This window comes from Erinaceus europaeus, chromosome 13 (assembly GCF_950295315.1).
Source record: "Erinaceus europaeus chromosome 13, mEriEur2.1, whole genome shotgun sequence".
In the NCBI taxonomy this organism is placed as follows: Eukaryota; Metazoa; Chordata; class Mammalia; order Eulipotyphla; family Erinaceidae; genus Erinaceus; species Erinaceus europaeus.
In genome coordinates this window covers 83,653,648-83,670,170 of record NC_080174.1, presented here as the reverse complement: position 1 = coordinate 83,670,170, position 16,523 = coordinate 83,653,648, and the positions used below count along the sequence as shown (strand labels likewise).

General features: G+C 40.9%; 1 protein-coding gene across 2 annotated transcripts in view; it reads right to left on the bottom strand.

The window, feature by feature from the left end:
- The window catches only part of ROR1 (receptor tyrosine kinase like orphan receptor 1), a 467,044-nt gene that overhangs the window by 37,763 nt on the left and 412,758 nt on the right, over positions 1-16,523 (bottom strand). For both annotated transcript variants that reach the window (XM_060206339.1, XM_060206338.1), the window contains 3 exons: positions 14,392-14,519; positions 9,226-9,543; positions 6,967-7,212 (listed from right to left, as the gene is read on the bottom strand). In XM_060206339.1, the coding sequence (XP_060062322.1) occupies positions 6,967-7,212; positions 9,226-9,543; positions 14,392-14,519 (692 nt within the window). The remainder of the gene's footprint in view (positions 1-6,966; positions 7,213-9,225; positions 9,544-14,391; positions 14,520-16,523) is intronic.

Genomic DNA, 16,523 nt, shown 5'->3' with positions numbered 1-16,523 from the left:
AGCTCTGAGGACAGGGGATCTAAGACGCTGGGAAGGGAAGAGAGCTGGGTCTTTACAGGAAACAACACACACCATGAGCCCAGGGAGCAACTGGAGGAACCAGGTCATAACAGGGCAGAAAGTAAGAGAAACACACTGAGGTCTGTCGGATCGGATATTTTGGGACTGGGGACTGTTACGACATACATACAGTAGTTAATGAGAATATCAGTGGGTAGTATCCCAGAGGTCTAAGGAGTTCATATTGAGCAAAGGGAAGAGAAGAATGATAAGGGAATATTGAGTCCTCTAAATAATCTCAGATTAGTTTTCTAGGAAGTGAATGGCATGGTGGACATCCTTGCTGACTATCAAGTTCCACTTGAATTTTGCCTTTAGTGAAAACAACCTCACCTAAGTTATTCCATCAGGAAAATGGAGATGATCACTTCATCCAACCTGTCATTCTTGTGAAGACTCATGAATTCAATACACTGTACTGAGCATCAGTGAAATCCTAGGCTAGGTTCATACTTCAGTGAATAACAGTCTCCATGAAAATGCAAAGCACATTAAACTGCACACACACAACAGTGTGTCCTTGGGAACTATGGAACAGTGCTTAATGTGATCTATAGTTTTTAATCTGGTGTGGTCTCCTCACTAGTTGATAGGCTACACAAAGGCATGATCTTGCAAAGAGATAGCAGAAGCTCAACAGGCATTGGTAGTGACTGTATAATTAACCATTCTAATTGTTTGGTACCTGGGATATGAAAGAAAAATTAGGGGGTAGTGGTGAGCATGTTTGACATCATCTCCCCAGACAACATTTTTAATTCACCTGCATGTTAGCTATGAGGCTCAGGCAAAAATTACTAAAGTCATAGTCCCCTTAGAACATACTTCCTAGCTTCTTCAACTGAGGACCCTTAACTTCCATCTGCTCTATTCTTACTTTTGGGTTCCTGTTTACTGAGCAATTTGTCCTGCTTTATATATCTTATGGCCTTCTAGCCACTAAGTTGCAGAAAGATAAAATGAAGCTTCCAATGCAGGGGATGGGACACAGAACTCTGGTGGTGGGAATTGTACCCCTGCTATCTTACAGTCTTGTTAATCATTATTAAATCACTAATAAAAAGTTTTTTTTTAAGTATTTTTGTGTCTTTTCTTTCACTTTCTCTGAATTCTGCTAGGCACATGTATACCGGTCTAGCTGAGCCAATTCCCAGAATTCACACAAAACATATTTGGTTGTGTTTAATTTTATGTTCTGTCTTGGAGTGAAAGTTCACAGATAAAACAATCTGCTGGAGAATGTTCTCAAGTGCCTTTATTTTAGAAAGTACAACAAATGCTCACATTCTGCATTTAATTAGGCCTATACTTCCTTTAGTCTTACTTGCTTGAAACAAAAACAAAAGTTATCAGTAGGAAAATGAGAAACCCCATGGAGATTTTTGAAATCTCCTTAACTTTGACTCAGTTAAAGAATGCGGGAACATTCCCATGAGGTTGAATTCCATTTGGGAGGGAGGGGGGGAAAGAAATCTGCCTCCTGAGCTTTCAGCTCATTGTAAGATCAAAACTTATTCTCAATATGTATCTCCAATCCCTATCTATCTATCTTCCTATCTATCTATCTATCTCCCTACAAACATACAGTGATTTACATAGATAAGTCACAGAGAAAAGCAGACTGGCTTTAACTTTGAGTCCTGGGTCTATTAATTTAAAAATATGCAACCTTGAAATAGTTACTTAACATCTCAAAGTACATTTCTAAGTTCTAAGTCTCTACTAAGTCTCAGTTATCTTGAATAGAACAGAACCCAACTCATAGGGATATAGAACTATTATTATCTATGAGACAGTATATATCCACCTCCTAGTATTATCTTTGGTTCTTTGTAAATATTCAGTCAATGGTAATATGCTATTATTCTATAGTCAAAATTGTACAGTTTATACAATATAGTCAATAGTTTCAACTGCACAATTTCTATCCAGTCACAATGTTCCTCTGCCCTGGTATGACTGGCATGTGGGGATGGATAATACTTTGGATGGACTGTGTTGTTCATTCTACCAGTCACGTTTAGCAGTATCTCTGTTCAATAGGTGCTAGCAGCATACCCCAAGCCCACCGAAGTGTGACAACCAAAATATATCTAGCTGTTGCTAAACATCTACTCGAAACCAAAACTTGTCTTATTTCAGAACCAGTAGAGTAGAACACAGAGCAGTGTGTGACCCCAGAGGTAGGAGTCCTGGTTTCTATTAAGCAATTTGTAATCTTGGGTCAGTCTTGTCATTTCCCTTTGTTTTCTTATATGGTCAAATAATGTAGGAATTCTTCCTTTATTTTTCATGGTTTTTGTAAAGATGGAATGAGAAAAGGAAAAAAAAAAAAGAGTCAAATATCTGAAAGAAGTGCAGTCATAGTAGGACCCTATTATCATGACTTTGTCAGATGTATCTGTTGAGGGACAACTCTGAGAATCCCAGCCCGAAACAACAGCTGTTGACCTGCTCTCTTCTTTAATTCTCACACCGGGAAGCCTCTGAGCTCTCAACAGATTCTTACTGACCCCGTGTAAAGGATTCTCTGCTCCTTTAATTGGAGCATTTGTGGCTTGGCCTAGAGAGTTCAAGAGGAACTGTTTTCTTTCAGAATGAAAACACTGTTTAAAAAATACATATATTGTTGTAAGTGGTGAAAACTGCCTTGTCATCTCTATAGATGTAACTTTCATCTAAAATGATCTCTCACTTTACCATCCGGTTCTCAGAATTTTATTTGCATCCGCTGCAGATTGATATTCAGAGAATGAAAAAAAAAAACAAACTTCCATGCTTATTAATATTATAAGAATATACTAAATGCTATGATGGATTTCTTCATCAGTGCAGGAATATGTTCTAATGTCAAATCTTTATTTATTTATGTATTTATTTATTCCCTTTTGTTGCCCTTGTTTTATTGTTGTAATTATTGTTGTTGTTATTATTCATGTCGTCATTGTTGGATAGGACAGAGAGAAATGGAGAGAGATGGGGAAGACAGAGAGGGGGAGAGAAAGACAGACACCTGCAGACCTGCTTCACCGCCTGTGAAGCGACTCCCCTGCAGGTGGGGAGCCGGGGGCTCAAAATGGGGTCCTCATGCCGGTCCTTGTGCTTTGGGCCATGTGCACTTAACCTGCTACGCTACCACCCGACTCCCCTGATGTCAAATCTTATATATCATATATCTTATATGAGGATAAGTATGCTGGATTCCAGAAGCTGAGCCTATTGTCATTCTTGTTTTTCTTTCTGAGACATCTTTAAATGGGAGAGAGCCAACTGTCTATGCAAAGAGCACAAGTTTGGTAAGTTAGTTACATGCAGGTAGGTGAGCATTCAACGTCAAAGCTCATCAGCTGTTTGATTTTGACAAGTCCATTAGGTCTTCAGACGTACACGGACAGCACCCACCGCCCCACAGTGTGGTTAAGTCTTAAATGGAAGTGAATATGAAAGGCAGGTGTTTTGTAGATATCTGCAATAGCTTTCTCTCCCTCATCCTTGGCTCCTCCCCCTGAGTCTGAAAGATGGCTCAATGGTTTCTTTTGTAGATGATGTGTTTATTCTGATTGCTTCAGGGAAAGCACTGCAACAGAAACCAGTATACTAAAGGCACAATTTAGAGTGGCCTGGGAGGTGGCACATGCATGAGGGCTCTCATGGAGGGGATTCCAGGTTCAATCCCCAGCACCACTATGTGCTGGAGTAATGCTCTGACTCTCTCACAAACATATGCATACATATTAAAGACACAATTTATAGCTGAATCATATAAACATTGAATCAGATTATCAACAAGTCTTCCAATTTATGACAACATTATCTTATTTCTCATGGATATTAGTTGGAAATTAAGGGCCAGATATCATATAGAGATTGACAGATGACATAGAGAGATTGGGAGATGGGCAGCGGTACACCTGGTTAAGTGCACATAGTACTAAGTGCCGGGACCCATGCAAGGATCTGGGTTCGACCCCCTGGCTCCCTACCTGCTGGGGGATGCTGCAGGTATCTATCTTTCTCTCCCCACTTTCTCTCTCAATTTTGCTGTGTCCGATCCAATAAAATGGAAAAAATGGCCACGAGGAGCAGTGGATTTGTAGTGCTGGGGCACCGAGCCCCAGTGATAACCCTGGAGGAAAGAGACAAAAAAAAAAAAAAAGAGAGAATAATGGGAGATTCACCCATTATAGAGTGAAGTGTCCTTTCTTTGAAACAATTCATTGCTTTTCCTTAAGAGATATATCAGCAACCTTAGACAGACAGCTCAGTGCAGTAATAAGAAGAGGGGCTTAGAGACAGCACAAGCAATGCTGGGCATGGAACTTGGGAACTCATGCTTGAGAGTCCAGGGCTTCACCCACAGCTCCACATCCTGGGCTACAGGCCTGGCTCCAGTTTTTTTTAATGAAAGTTGAAACATTTAGCCATCCATAAAGCTATTGGATTATTGGAAAAATCATGATATATCTTCCCGCTTTTCTATTCAAAACTGTGTCATGAGTTTTCCAATAACCCAATGTGTTGCAGAAGATAGTATAGGACAAGTCCCACAAAGAAATGAAATTGTTCCTCACCTCTTCAGAGCCCTAGCCCACTAGGGAAAGAAAAAAGGAAAAACAAAAACAGACAAAAAAAAAAAAAAAAAAAAACAGGCTGGTGATCAGCAGAGAAGCAATTACAGAAGCCAGAACTCCCATCTTCTGCACCCCATAAAGAATTTTGGCCCATACACCCAGAGTGGAAGATATTTTAGGGGAAGATGACCAGAGGCTCTCTGAACTCCAACTCCATCAGGACCCAGAGAGAGAGGAGAAAAACAGGAAGGACATTTGGAAGCAGTAATAGGTGTGAGTGTGACTTGGGAGGGCAGGATCATAGGAAAAAAAAGGGGGAGACAAATCTATGTAAATATATAGTTATAGAAACAGTGGTCAACCCATATCTGTAACCTTCGGAGAACTACTGTAGTTTCCAATGGAGGGAATGAAGGTAAATAGCTCTGGGTCTGGGAATGGTGTGGAATTATACCCCCTGTATCTTTTAATTACGTTAGTCGATATTGTCATTAATAAAATAAAAACATGAAATTGTAGAATAACAGTTGCCCCAACTCTCATTATTCTTTTACATATATTTATTACTTTTTTAGATTTTACCTGTCTCTTCTTTGCTCTGTCATATTTGTGTTAACTTCTATTGCATCATACTGTGTCAGAAGCATGCCCTTATGGTGATAATGTGAGCCACTTTTTAACCCTATTTTTCCATAATAGGTTGTTAGATAATACCTGCTAAACTGAACATGGACCTTACTTTATTTAAGTTGACTGTATACAGATAACGACAGCTAATAAGCATCAAACATTTACTATATCCCAGTCATCACAGTATTTTTCTGTTAAGACTCACTCATTTATTCTCATAATAAATCTTAAGTGCGTAGCATCTTCATGTTACTGCTGTGAATTTTCTACTGGTGATATCCTTACTGTCCTACTATACCTGAAAAGCCCAGATGACATCATCTATGGGAAGGATTAAGAAGATGAACTGGTTTTAAAATAGTTTCAAGTCCCAGGTCTCACCAACATTTTAATTTTTTCTCTTACCCTCCAAATATTTTCTAAAAAAGGCAACAGCTATTAAATAAATTTCATGTTCTTGAAGGCCAGGTGGTAGCGCAATGGGTTAAGTGCATACGATACAAAGCACAAGGGCCGGCATAAGGATCCCAGTTAAGAGTCCTTGGCTCCCCACCTGCAGGGGGTCGCTTCACAAACGGCGAAGCAGGTCTGCAGGTGTTTATATTTCTTTCCTCATCTCTGGAGGTCTCTCTGTCCTATCCAACAACAATGACAGCAATGACAACAACAATAATAATAATAAATAAAAATAAATAAAATTTCATATTCTTTCTATGTCTCCTGCAGTGTAAAAGGCACAGGCACACACACACACACACACACACACACACACACCACACACACAATTTATCCACAGCTTATTCAAGATGACTGAATAATTAGTGTCTATAGATTCCTTCTATCAGATGAGTTTTCAAGGACACAGAGAGAACAGTTCACTTGCTGTGTCTGCTATGCAGAAAAGGAGTACCTGGACATGGACTATTCTGGGTCCCATCTTTTCCCACATGCATGACTGTGACAAGCTATTTCACTTGCATCTCTGGAAAGACCGATGCCTGTTAGACCCACTAATGCAGTGACTGCAGATATAAAAGTTCACACCTTGAAACCATACTTCACTTCCTTAAAAAGTGTTTTGCGTAGGGGCTAGGTGGTGGCACACTTGGTTGGGTGTACATGTTAACAGTGCACAAGGACCCAGGTTCAAACCCCCAGTCCTACCTGCAGGGGGAAAGTTCCACGAGTGGTGAAGCAGGTCTGCAGGTATCTTCTGTCTCTCTTCCTCTCTATCTCACCCTTCCTTCTCAATATCTGACTGTCTCTATCAAATAAAGATAATTTAAAAAGTGTTTTATGTAGGGACAGCAAGGTTTATCTATATAATTTTAATCCAGCAAGTTCTACTTGCCTGCTTGATGCCTCAGCAGAAAGAATGGGGTAGACATCCACCAAAGCTATTGAATACACTGAAGGTAATGGTTCTGTATTTGGGGGGTAAGGTAGTGACACACGTGGTTGAGCACACATTACAATGTGCTAGGACCCAAGTTCAAGCCCCTGGCCCCCACTTGCAGGGGGAAACCTTCACGGATGGTGAAGCAGGGCTGCAGGTGTCTCTCTCTCTTTCTCTGTCTCCCCCACCCTTCTCAACCTCTCTCTGTGTCTCTATCCAATAATAAATAAGCTGATAAATAAAATAAAAGAAAGGAAAAGAGAAGAGAAGAAAAGAAAAGAAAAGCAGAGAAAGGGATTTGCTATTTACCACAAGCGGGGATGTCACACAGGTCTGATTTAAAGTTTTCATCCAAGGTGAAACACCAGGGAGCTTCCTTCTGATTGCCTGGGTTGCGGCAGTAGGAGTGTCCTCCATTGAGTTCTGGGAAACGGAGGGCGGTAAAGGCGTGTGTGTGTGGGTACTGGGAATTCCATGGCTGACACTGGCGCCCCGACTTGGTGACACTGACAGTTCCCCGGTAGTCCACACCGGTGTTGTTATAGCATTTGTGATCTGAAAACACACAAAAGAAAAGCCCACATTTTGAACAAGAAATAAGAGTTTGGAGCTCCCGGCTAACTGGCAGCTCCTGGGGTGAAGGACACGTGTTTTACTGGCCCAGGCTTCCCTGCTGGTCTTGGAACAGACTCCTTGCTTGCTGGAATGTAAGGCAACTACATTCTTGGGGGGATTTCAAGCTTAGGCTTTAGGAATTGAGTACGTCCTCTACAAGTATTTTTTAATATTCAGCACAGGAAAAAAAATTCAGAAGGGTGGGAACTGGGGACACTGGTATCATTTCCTAGTGAATTCTTCAGGGAAGGTTCACGTCAAATTCCCATTTCTTCTCAGTGGCCTTAGATAAGAATCATGGGATAAAGAATCCAGTTGGTTGTTCACAGGAAAGGTTTTTGAATGGCAGCCCTTCATGGATTTTTGAACAGGAGATCAGTATCTGATAAAGATGGGGACTGTTGAAAACTAGACCCTAAGTATGTGTTAGTGAATACTCGAAGCCATTGTAGGATCTGTTGAATTGAAATGAATTAAAAATTGGGCTGTGAAAGGTTAAGTAATAAGATGATAGCAGTAATGATGGTACTACTAAGTGTTAAGACACTTAGCCTTTTAGATGCATTAACTTGTTTGACAAAAGAGTAGCAACTACCAAAAGGAAACTAAAAAATTAACAGTGAGTTTTATTCTACATGAATGACAAGCTAGAGCAAGCTGGTATATATTTCAGGGGAAAAAAAAACTATGTCTGTAAAAAACATATCCAAAGTTTAACCTAGAAACCTTCTAATATATCACATAAATAATACATACTAATACGTAATACATAAATCGTGGTACAATATGCATACCGTAAAATTTACCATTCTTTACTTCTATCTGGTTCTGAAATGCATGATTCACTCCCCAAAGAAAAAAGGACCCTGAAGTTATCACTCACCATTACACCCTGTCCATGTTTTCCATCTTCCTGCATCTGTCTATTCTGGGTATTTCATATAAATGGAATCATCTAATGGTGGCTGACTTTCTCCACCTAGCAGAATGTTTTCAAGATTCACCCACATTGTAGCTAGTATCAAGATTTCATTCCTTTTTTAAGGATGTATAGTATTTCAACATGGTCCCATAAGGCAGTCTGTTCATACATCAGCCATTGATGGACACTTGGCATCTTCCCATCTTTTAGCTATTGTGAATGCTGGCATCTTGAACTACTTGCATACAAGTTTTTGTTCAGACTGTCTCCAGTTGTTCTGAGTATGTAACCGAGAGTGACACTGCTAGGTTATATGGTAAATCTATGTTAAAATCACTGAGGAGTGGGGCTGGGTAGTGGTGCATCTGGCTGAGTATTCATGTTATAATGCACAAGGATCCAGGTTTGAGCCCCCAGTTCCATCTTCAGGGGGAAAGCTTTTCGAGCGGTGAAGCAGGTCTTTCTCTGCCCCCTCCCCATCCCACCCTCTCAATTTCTGGCTATCTCTATCCGATAAATAGAGATAATTAGGCTGGGCGGTAGCACAGCGGGTTAAGTGCACATGGCACAAAGCGCAAGGACCAGTGTAAGGATCCTGATTCAAGTCTCTGGCTCCCCAACTTCGGGGGGGGGTCACTTCACAGGTGGTGAAGCAGGTCTGCAGGTGTCTGTCTTTTTCTCCTCCTCTCTCTCTATCTTCCCTTCCTCTCTCCATTTCTCTCTGTCCTATCCAACAACGACAGAAATAACAACATTAATAATAACAATGATAAACAACAAGGGCAAAAAAAGGAGGGGGGAGAAAAAAAATCACTGAGGAACCAAGCAGCCATATTTTAAGTGAATGTCAGTTAACCTTCACAATGCTTCCTGGATGTAGACACCACGTCAAGCCCAACACCAAATGCGCCACACCTGCCCTGATGTTTAGTGCTGCCACGGGAAGGTAATCTACTCACTAAAATGAATAATTACTGCAGGTCAATATCCAGTTCTCAGTGTGCCATGGGGTTGCTGGGGTAACCACCTACTTTTATTTATAGGATCCGCCATGGGAATTCCAATCCGAATACAGTTGGCAGCTTCCGGGCTCTCTGGCTGGGGGAGATCCTCACAGTTTGGCAGCTTCAGCCTCATCAGAATCATGGGATTTGATCTTGCAAAAATGTATTCCGTTTGACACAGGACATTTTCCAGAATTTCACATTCATCACGACACAGGTCACGAGGTTTGGGGACAGATGAGGTGTCATCACAGTACGGGAAAGCGTAGTGACACAGAGAAGGAATGGCGAACTGAGAGCACTTGTCAGATAAGTGGTTAGAGGTTCCGATCATGGTGAAGGCCGCTGGGGGGAGAAAAAAGAAGAACACCACAATTATTAACTCTCAGGGGACAGGATTCATCTTTCAGATTATCTAGTCGACAAAGACCAGATATAAACACACACTGGAAGGAATCTGCTGTACTCAGACAGACAGGGCCAAGAGAAGGGGATTTATTTCAGATGTCTAAGCAGCTTACTTTCACTAGGTTGAGAAAAAAAAAATCTTGTCTAGAAAGTTAAAAAAACAAAACAAAACAGGATTGGGAGTTGGGTGGTAGCACAGCGGATTAAGTGCACAGGCGCAAAGTGCAAGGACCGTCATAAGGATCCCGGTTCGAGCCCCCAGCTCCCCACCTGCAGGGGAGTCTCTTCACAGGTGGTGAAGCAGGTCTGCAGGTGTCTGTCTGTCTTTCTCTCCCCCTCTCTGTCTTCCCCTCCTCTCTCCATTTCTCTCTGTCCTATCCAACAACAGAGACATCAATAACTACAATAAAATAACAAGGGCAACAAAAGGGAATAAAATAAAAAAATATAAAAAACACTAAAAAAAAAAACCAAGGTTAAATTACATATGTACCATTGCCCAATAAAAAGAATTAATTAGATTAGAGTACATTTTTTTTCATTTTTTACTACAAAGCAACAGAACTTTGTGTTTCATCCAGTCCCTTTTATTAGCGTTGTGAGATTTCTAAAACATTTGACAGCTGTAGGGCAGAAAGCAAGCACTGTGTGGAGGCCAGGCCTGATGATGGGATTTAGTCCTGTGTCTAGCCTTTGAGTGCTAGATGATTTGGAAAAATTTATGTAACCTCTTTGTGGCCAGAACGCTTTCTACACCCATCTTCTCAAAATGAGACGAGTCACTTGGAAATTCTCAGAGATCACAGGCGAGGCATCCCAGCATACATCACAAAATAGTTGTGGGCACTTAGCTTAACCTCTAATTCAGTGTGGTCTCTGTGTACAGAAAGATACCAGCCTCCATGGACAAATATCTGTCAATAAGTAACTAATAGCACACAAGGAAACCTGTGAGATTGTTGGTACTTTTTCTTTTTTTCTTTTCTCTCTCTCTTCCTTTCTTTCCAGGGTTATTGCTGGGGTTCGGTGACTGCAGTAGGAATCCACTGCTCCTGGAGGCTACTTTTCCCCCTTTTGTTGCCCTTATTGTTTATCATTGTTGTTGTTATTATTATTATTGTTCTTCTTATTGCTGTTGTTGGATAGAACAACAACAAATCGAGAGAGGTGGGGAGAAAGTTAGACACTTACAGACCTGCTTCACCGCTTGTAAAGCAACCCCCCTGCAGGTGGGGAGCTTGGGCGGTCCTTGTGCCTTGCGCCACATGTGCTTAACCCTTGGCACTACCGCCCGACTCCCGGTACTACTTCTTAAAGTACGCTCTTTAGAACATAAATACTGTAGAGCATTAATAGTGTCTAGGAAACTATGGTCCTATCATTAAATAAGTATCAGAAATGCTGGACTACAGAAAGATCAATTTTTTAAATTTATTTTACATTCTGTGAGAGTGATGTAGACAAGGAGAAAGCACTGCTTCACTATCCGTGGAACTGTAGTCTTTATTTATCTTCGTTGGTCTCCTGTGGTACTGGGGACTGAATCCCAAACCACATGCATACAGAGTAAACGTACCGTAGCTAAATCACCTTCCTGGCCCCTAAATGAAAACATTTTTTTAAATTAGTGATTTAATACTGATTTACAAAATTTCAAGATAATGAGGAAATTTCCACATCATTCCCATCACCAAAGTTCTATGTCCCTATTCCCTCCATTGGAAACTGCAGTGGTTCTCCAAAGGTCATAGATCTGGATTGACTATTATTTCTATAATTATCTGCTTATCTATATCTATATCTATCTATCTACTATCTATCTATATTCTTGCCCATTTTTATGGGTCTGCCTTCTCTTCCTTTTTTAAAATTTATTTTTATTTTTTATATTTATTTATTTATTTTCCCTTTTGTTGCCCTTGTTGTTTTTATTGTTATTATAGTTATTAATGCTGTTGTTGTTGTCATCGTTGTTGAATAGGACAGAGAGAAATGGAGAGAGGAGGGGAAGACAGAGAGGGGGAGAGAAAGATAGACACCTGCAGACCTGCTTCACCGCTTTGTGAAGCGACTCCCCTGGAGGTCAGGACCCGGGAGCTCCAACCGGGATCCTTACGCCGGTCCTTGTGCTTCGCGCATGTGCTCTTAACCCATTGCGCTAACCTTCTCTTCCTTTTTAAGTCACACCAACATTTATAACTACCACTGAATGTTTTTCTCCTTTTCCTCTTCTCTCTCTGGGTGCTGATGAAATTGGGTTTCAGATCCCTCTAAGCATGTTCTCCTAACTTTTCTTCCCCTCTGGGAGTATGGACCAAAATTAATTTTGGAATGCAGAAGGTGGGAGAGTTCTGGCTTCTGTAATTGCTTCTCTGCTGCACACGGGCATTGCCAGATAAATAAAAACATTTTACTGTAGTACTCATCCATGATATCCATCAAAAATTTTTAAGAGAGTTACTATAAATGAGTCATGAAATATTTACATCTGAAGTCTCCTTTATATTTTTTGACTACTTAGTTAAAAGTATGTTAAAACCTCCTTAAAGAAGATCAAAATGTGGGAGTCGGGCTGTAGCGCAGCGGGTTAAGCGCAGGTGGCGCAAAGCACAAGGACTGGCATAAGGATCCCGGTTCGAACCCCGGCTCCCCACCTGCAGGGGAGTCGCTTCACAGGCGGTGAAGCAGGTCTGCAAGTGTCTATCTTTCTCTCCCCTCTCTGTCTTCCCCTCCTCTCTCCATTTCTCTCTGTCCTATCCAACAACGACAACAACAACAATAATAACTACAACAATAAAACAACAAGGGCAACAAAAGGGAATAAATAAGTAAAATCAATATAAAAAAAATTAAAAAAGAAAAAAAAAGAAAGAAGATCAAAATGTGTCTTCCACAGCTCTTGTTCATCAGTTCTACTTGTGTTCTCCGGAAGTTTAATCTTTCCCGTCGGAAGACTAAGGGCTTTAGCAAGAAGCGCCTGTATCTTCCTCTAGTTGCTTCTCCAGGTTGAAAAGCTCCTTTGTCAGCCCCTGTTCACTCTTCATAGTCATGCTAACACACTGTAGCTAGACTTTTCTCTCTCTCTCTGTGTGTGTGTGTGTGTGTGTGTGTGTGTGTGTGGTGCGGTCTCTGCATTGGGTTTCTTCTTTCTCTTTTAAACTCTATATCTGTCATATATGATATCCAATACCCAATTGTAATAGGCGAGACTCAATTACATTTGAACCTCAAATAAACATTTGCGGCAGACACTAAAAAATGATCTATTATTTATCTGATGTGCAAAAACAGTTAAGAGTCCATCATTTTTATTTGCTAAATTTAGCACCAGGCTTGAAAATCCATGACGGCAATTTTATTCGTTTGCAAGGATGTAAGGACCGCAGTCGTGGCAAAGGTATAAGCCTGCTTGTAAGCTGCTGTAGCTGAACGTGCAAAATCATACAAGGTTGCTTATGCTACCTAACTCACATGTATAGAAAGTGCTTTGCGGGGCCGGGTGGTGGCACACTTGGTTAAACGCATGTGTTACAATAACGCATGTGTTACAATAAAACGCATGTGTTACAATACTTGAACCCAGGTTCAAGTCCCCAGTCCCCACTTACGGGGGAAAGCTTCACAAGTGGTGCAGCAGTGCTGCAGGTGTCTCTATCTCTCCTTCCTTTCAATTTCTTATCGTCTCTATCCAATAAATAAATAAAAATAGTAATAATAAAAAAGAAAGTATTTTGCCATCAGATTTATATTAAAGTTGGGAGGGGGAGAAAGAGAGAGAGATCCCAGTTACAGTTCACAGGGCCCGCACATAAAGATGCCCCATCTTTAATCATCAGTATTAATAGCCAGAATAGTACTCTGGTCCCCAAAAATCTTCCATTAAAAAGATAATTTTGATTTAAAAAATGATGGGCAAAATACAGAAAGTTAGCAACTGATGATCATCTTGCCTCCACATTTAATTTAAGAGAGGAAAAGCCTTCCCTACAGAGCCAGCAGTGTCTTTTAAGTCAGTTCTGAGATCAGCATCCTGAATTCTCGACTCAAAATTCACCCCTTTCAGTTTCCATGCTGTTGCTTCCACATATGAACTCTGTGAGGGAAGAAACAGACCTGGTGTATTTACCACACCGTTCCATCCCCAGAGCTTGGCTATAGTTCCTGACTAACCAAAAGGACTCAGTAATATTTATTGAGTATCAGAATGAATGTGAGACTTTTCTTTGTTTTTTTCTTTTTTAAAAAATTTCTTTATTGGGGGATTAATGGTTTACATTCGACAGTAAACACAATAGTTTGTACACGCATAACATTTCTCAGTTTTCCACATAACAATACAACGCCCACTGGGTCCTCTGTCATCCTTTTTGGACCTGTACTCACCCCCCACCCCCACTCAGTGACTTTGCAAAGCTTCCTTTTCCTCTAGGTGAAAACTTCAATAAATTATTCTAATGTAAATACCAGAGTACAGCTTCTATGGCATGCTCCTCTGTGTGTGTGTGTTTTAGATTATTTATTTATTTATTTATTTATTAGAAAGATTGGAAGAGAGAGAGAACCAGACATCAACCTGGTACATGTGTGACAGGGGATCAAACTCAGAACCTCCTGCTTGAGAGTCTAGTGCCTTAGCCACTGTGCCACCTGCTGGACCACTCTATGCATGCTTCTCTGATGCTGCTCCTAACCCTCACGTCTAGTTGAGTCCTAGAAGAAGAGTTCAACAAAACTTTTGGTGAGAAAAATAGTTGCTAAAGGGATATTTTCACTGGTGCTACTCACCTGTGATTTGATTTTCTATTTCCCCTTGCATGTGCAAAGACTCCATGTAGACAGTGCGGTTGCCGATGAATCTCGCACACGCGATCCCTCTGTATGGCTGACAGAATCCGTCTTCTTCGTACTCATCTCTAAGAACACAAAGAAAGAACACAGACAGACACCACTTGATTTCAGGACAGTTAGTTTTGTCTGCACGATGCCCAAAATGCCACTAGGGGGCGCAGTCGAGCACAGCATCTTCAAGACTGGGCTAAGGAATCTGGATTTTCTTGGTTCTATTCTTTGCTGAAAACATCTGTTGGTCACCTTGGTCAAGTTTCCTTCACCCCTGACCCCCCTCACCACCAAACATTGTGAAACACAAAATCATCCTTAAATATGGAAGAAAACACTTTTTATTTTTGCAGCTGGCTGGAAGATGATGTAGTTATAAGAGGAACTGAGTTGGAAATCTGGGCGCATGTCCTATGGGTTTATTTGTTTGTTTTTAAAGCAAGATTATTTTGGCCTCACTTGCTACAAAGGTGTGGGTGCATTATCCACAAGATCCACTCCAACTGATAGGTCACTTAGGAGTTTCAATGGGGTGAGAAGCTGAGCGCAGCTGGAAAGAAACTGGGGGGTGGGGGTGGGGGGCTTTGGTTATGTGGTTTCTCACAACAGAAGGCCCTCTTGGCCCTGGAGAGTGAGGGCCAGGGCAACCTGTGGACTGGAGAGGATTTCAAATAAGTCATCACTTCCAAGAAATCCAGAGATTATGTCCATGCAAATCTTGCTATTGTGACTTTCTTAAACCATAAAGATAATTACCTTTCTTAAGTTGTATTGCCTCAGAATTATAATAAAAAGACAAAAGGATGGTGGTGCCTCCCGCAACACACACACACACACACACACACACACACACACACACACACACAACACACACACACTCCTAAAGACGAGGTGTGTGTGTGTGGGGGGGGGGAGTACCAGAAAATGATGTGATTAGTAGCAGTGTGGCAAATGGCTGGAGATCTAAGGCTGGCATTAGGCCCTCACATGGCAGGTTCAGCTTGAAAGGACAGAGGCCATAACCTCTCACAAGGGCTTCTGAGAAGCACAGGACACTGGAGTACAGAACCCCAGCTGCTTCTCAAGACAGATGACAGCCTAGCATAAGGCAAGCAACGTGCCACACTTACAAGCTGACACCCACCCCTTGAAGCTCCTCTAACTCTAAGTCTGGAATATCTCACCTGGACAAAGTATATATTTTTTCCTACTTTGTTTTTTATTTTGTTAAAGGACTTTTCTTTGGGAGTGGTAGTGGCACATCTGGTTGAGCGCACATGTTACTGTGCACAAGGATCCAGGTTTGAGACTCTGGTCCCCACCTGCAGGGGAAAGCTTCGAGAGTGGTGAAGCAGAGCTGCAGGTGTCTCTCTCTGTCTCTCTCTCTCTCTGTCACCGCTTCCCTTTTGATTTCTGGCTGTCTCTATCCAATAAATAAATAAGTAAATATAATACTCCCCCCCAAATTAAAAAGACTAAAAAATAAATAAATGTATTTTTGTACTTAAAATTTATTTTGTATTATCTTTATTTTTTTTTTATAGGCCACTACACATCCCTTTACTTTTTTTCTTTCAAGTTAAAAATCCTCTTCACAGGTTTAACATTAGGCAAGCTCTCTAAGTCCCCTTACCACAGTTTTCTTATCAGAAGGTGAATGTAACTGGCCTCTCTATATGTTAAGAGGATTCTAGTGAGTATATGAAAGTTTTATAAAGTGTTATACTGAAGCTATACATGATTGTTATTTTAAAATATTTATTCACACGTTTATTTTTGTGAAAGAAAAAAGATGGAGAAAGAGACTAGAGCACCACTCAACTGCTTATGGTGATGCTAGGAACTGAACCTGGGTCCTCAGGGTCTCAGATATGCAAATACTGTGCTCTACTATGTGGAGCTATCTCCCCAGCCCTATCTGATTATTAGTAATGCATTATAATTAATGAAGAGAGAACATTTGTGCATGGTATCTGCACAACTCTACCATCCCCAGTGGTGGTATTATTATTAATTATTATTATTACTATTTTATTTATGTTTTGCCTCCAGGGTTATTGCTAGGGCTCAGTGCCTGC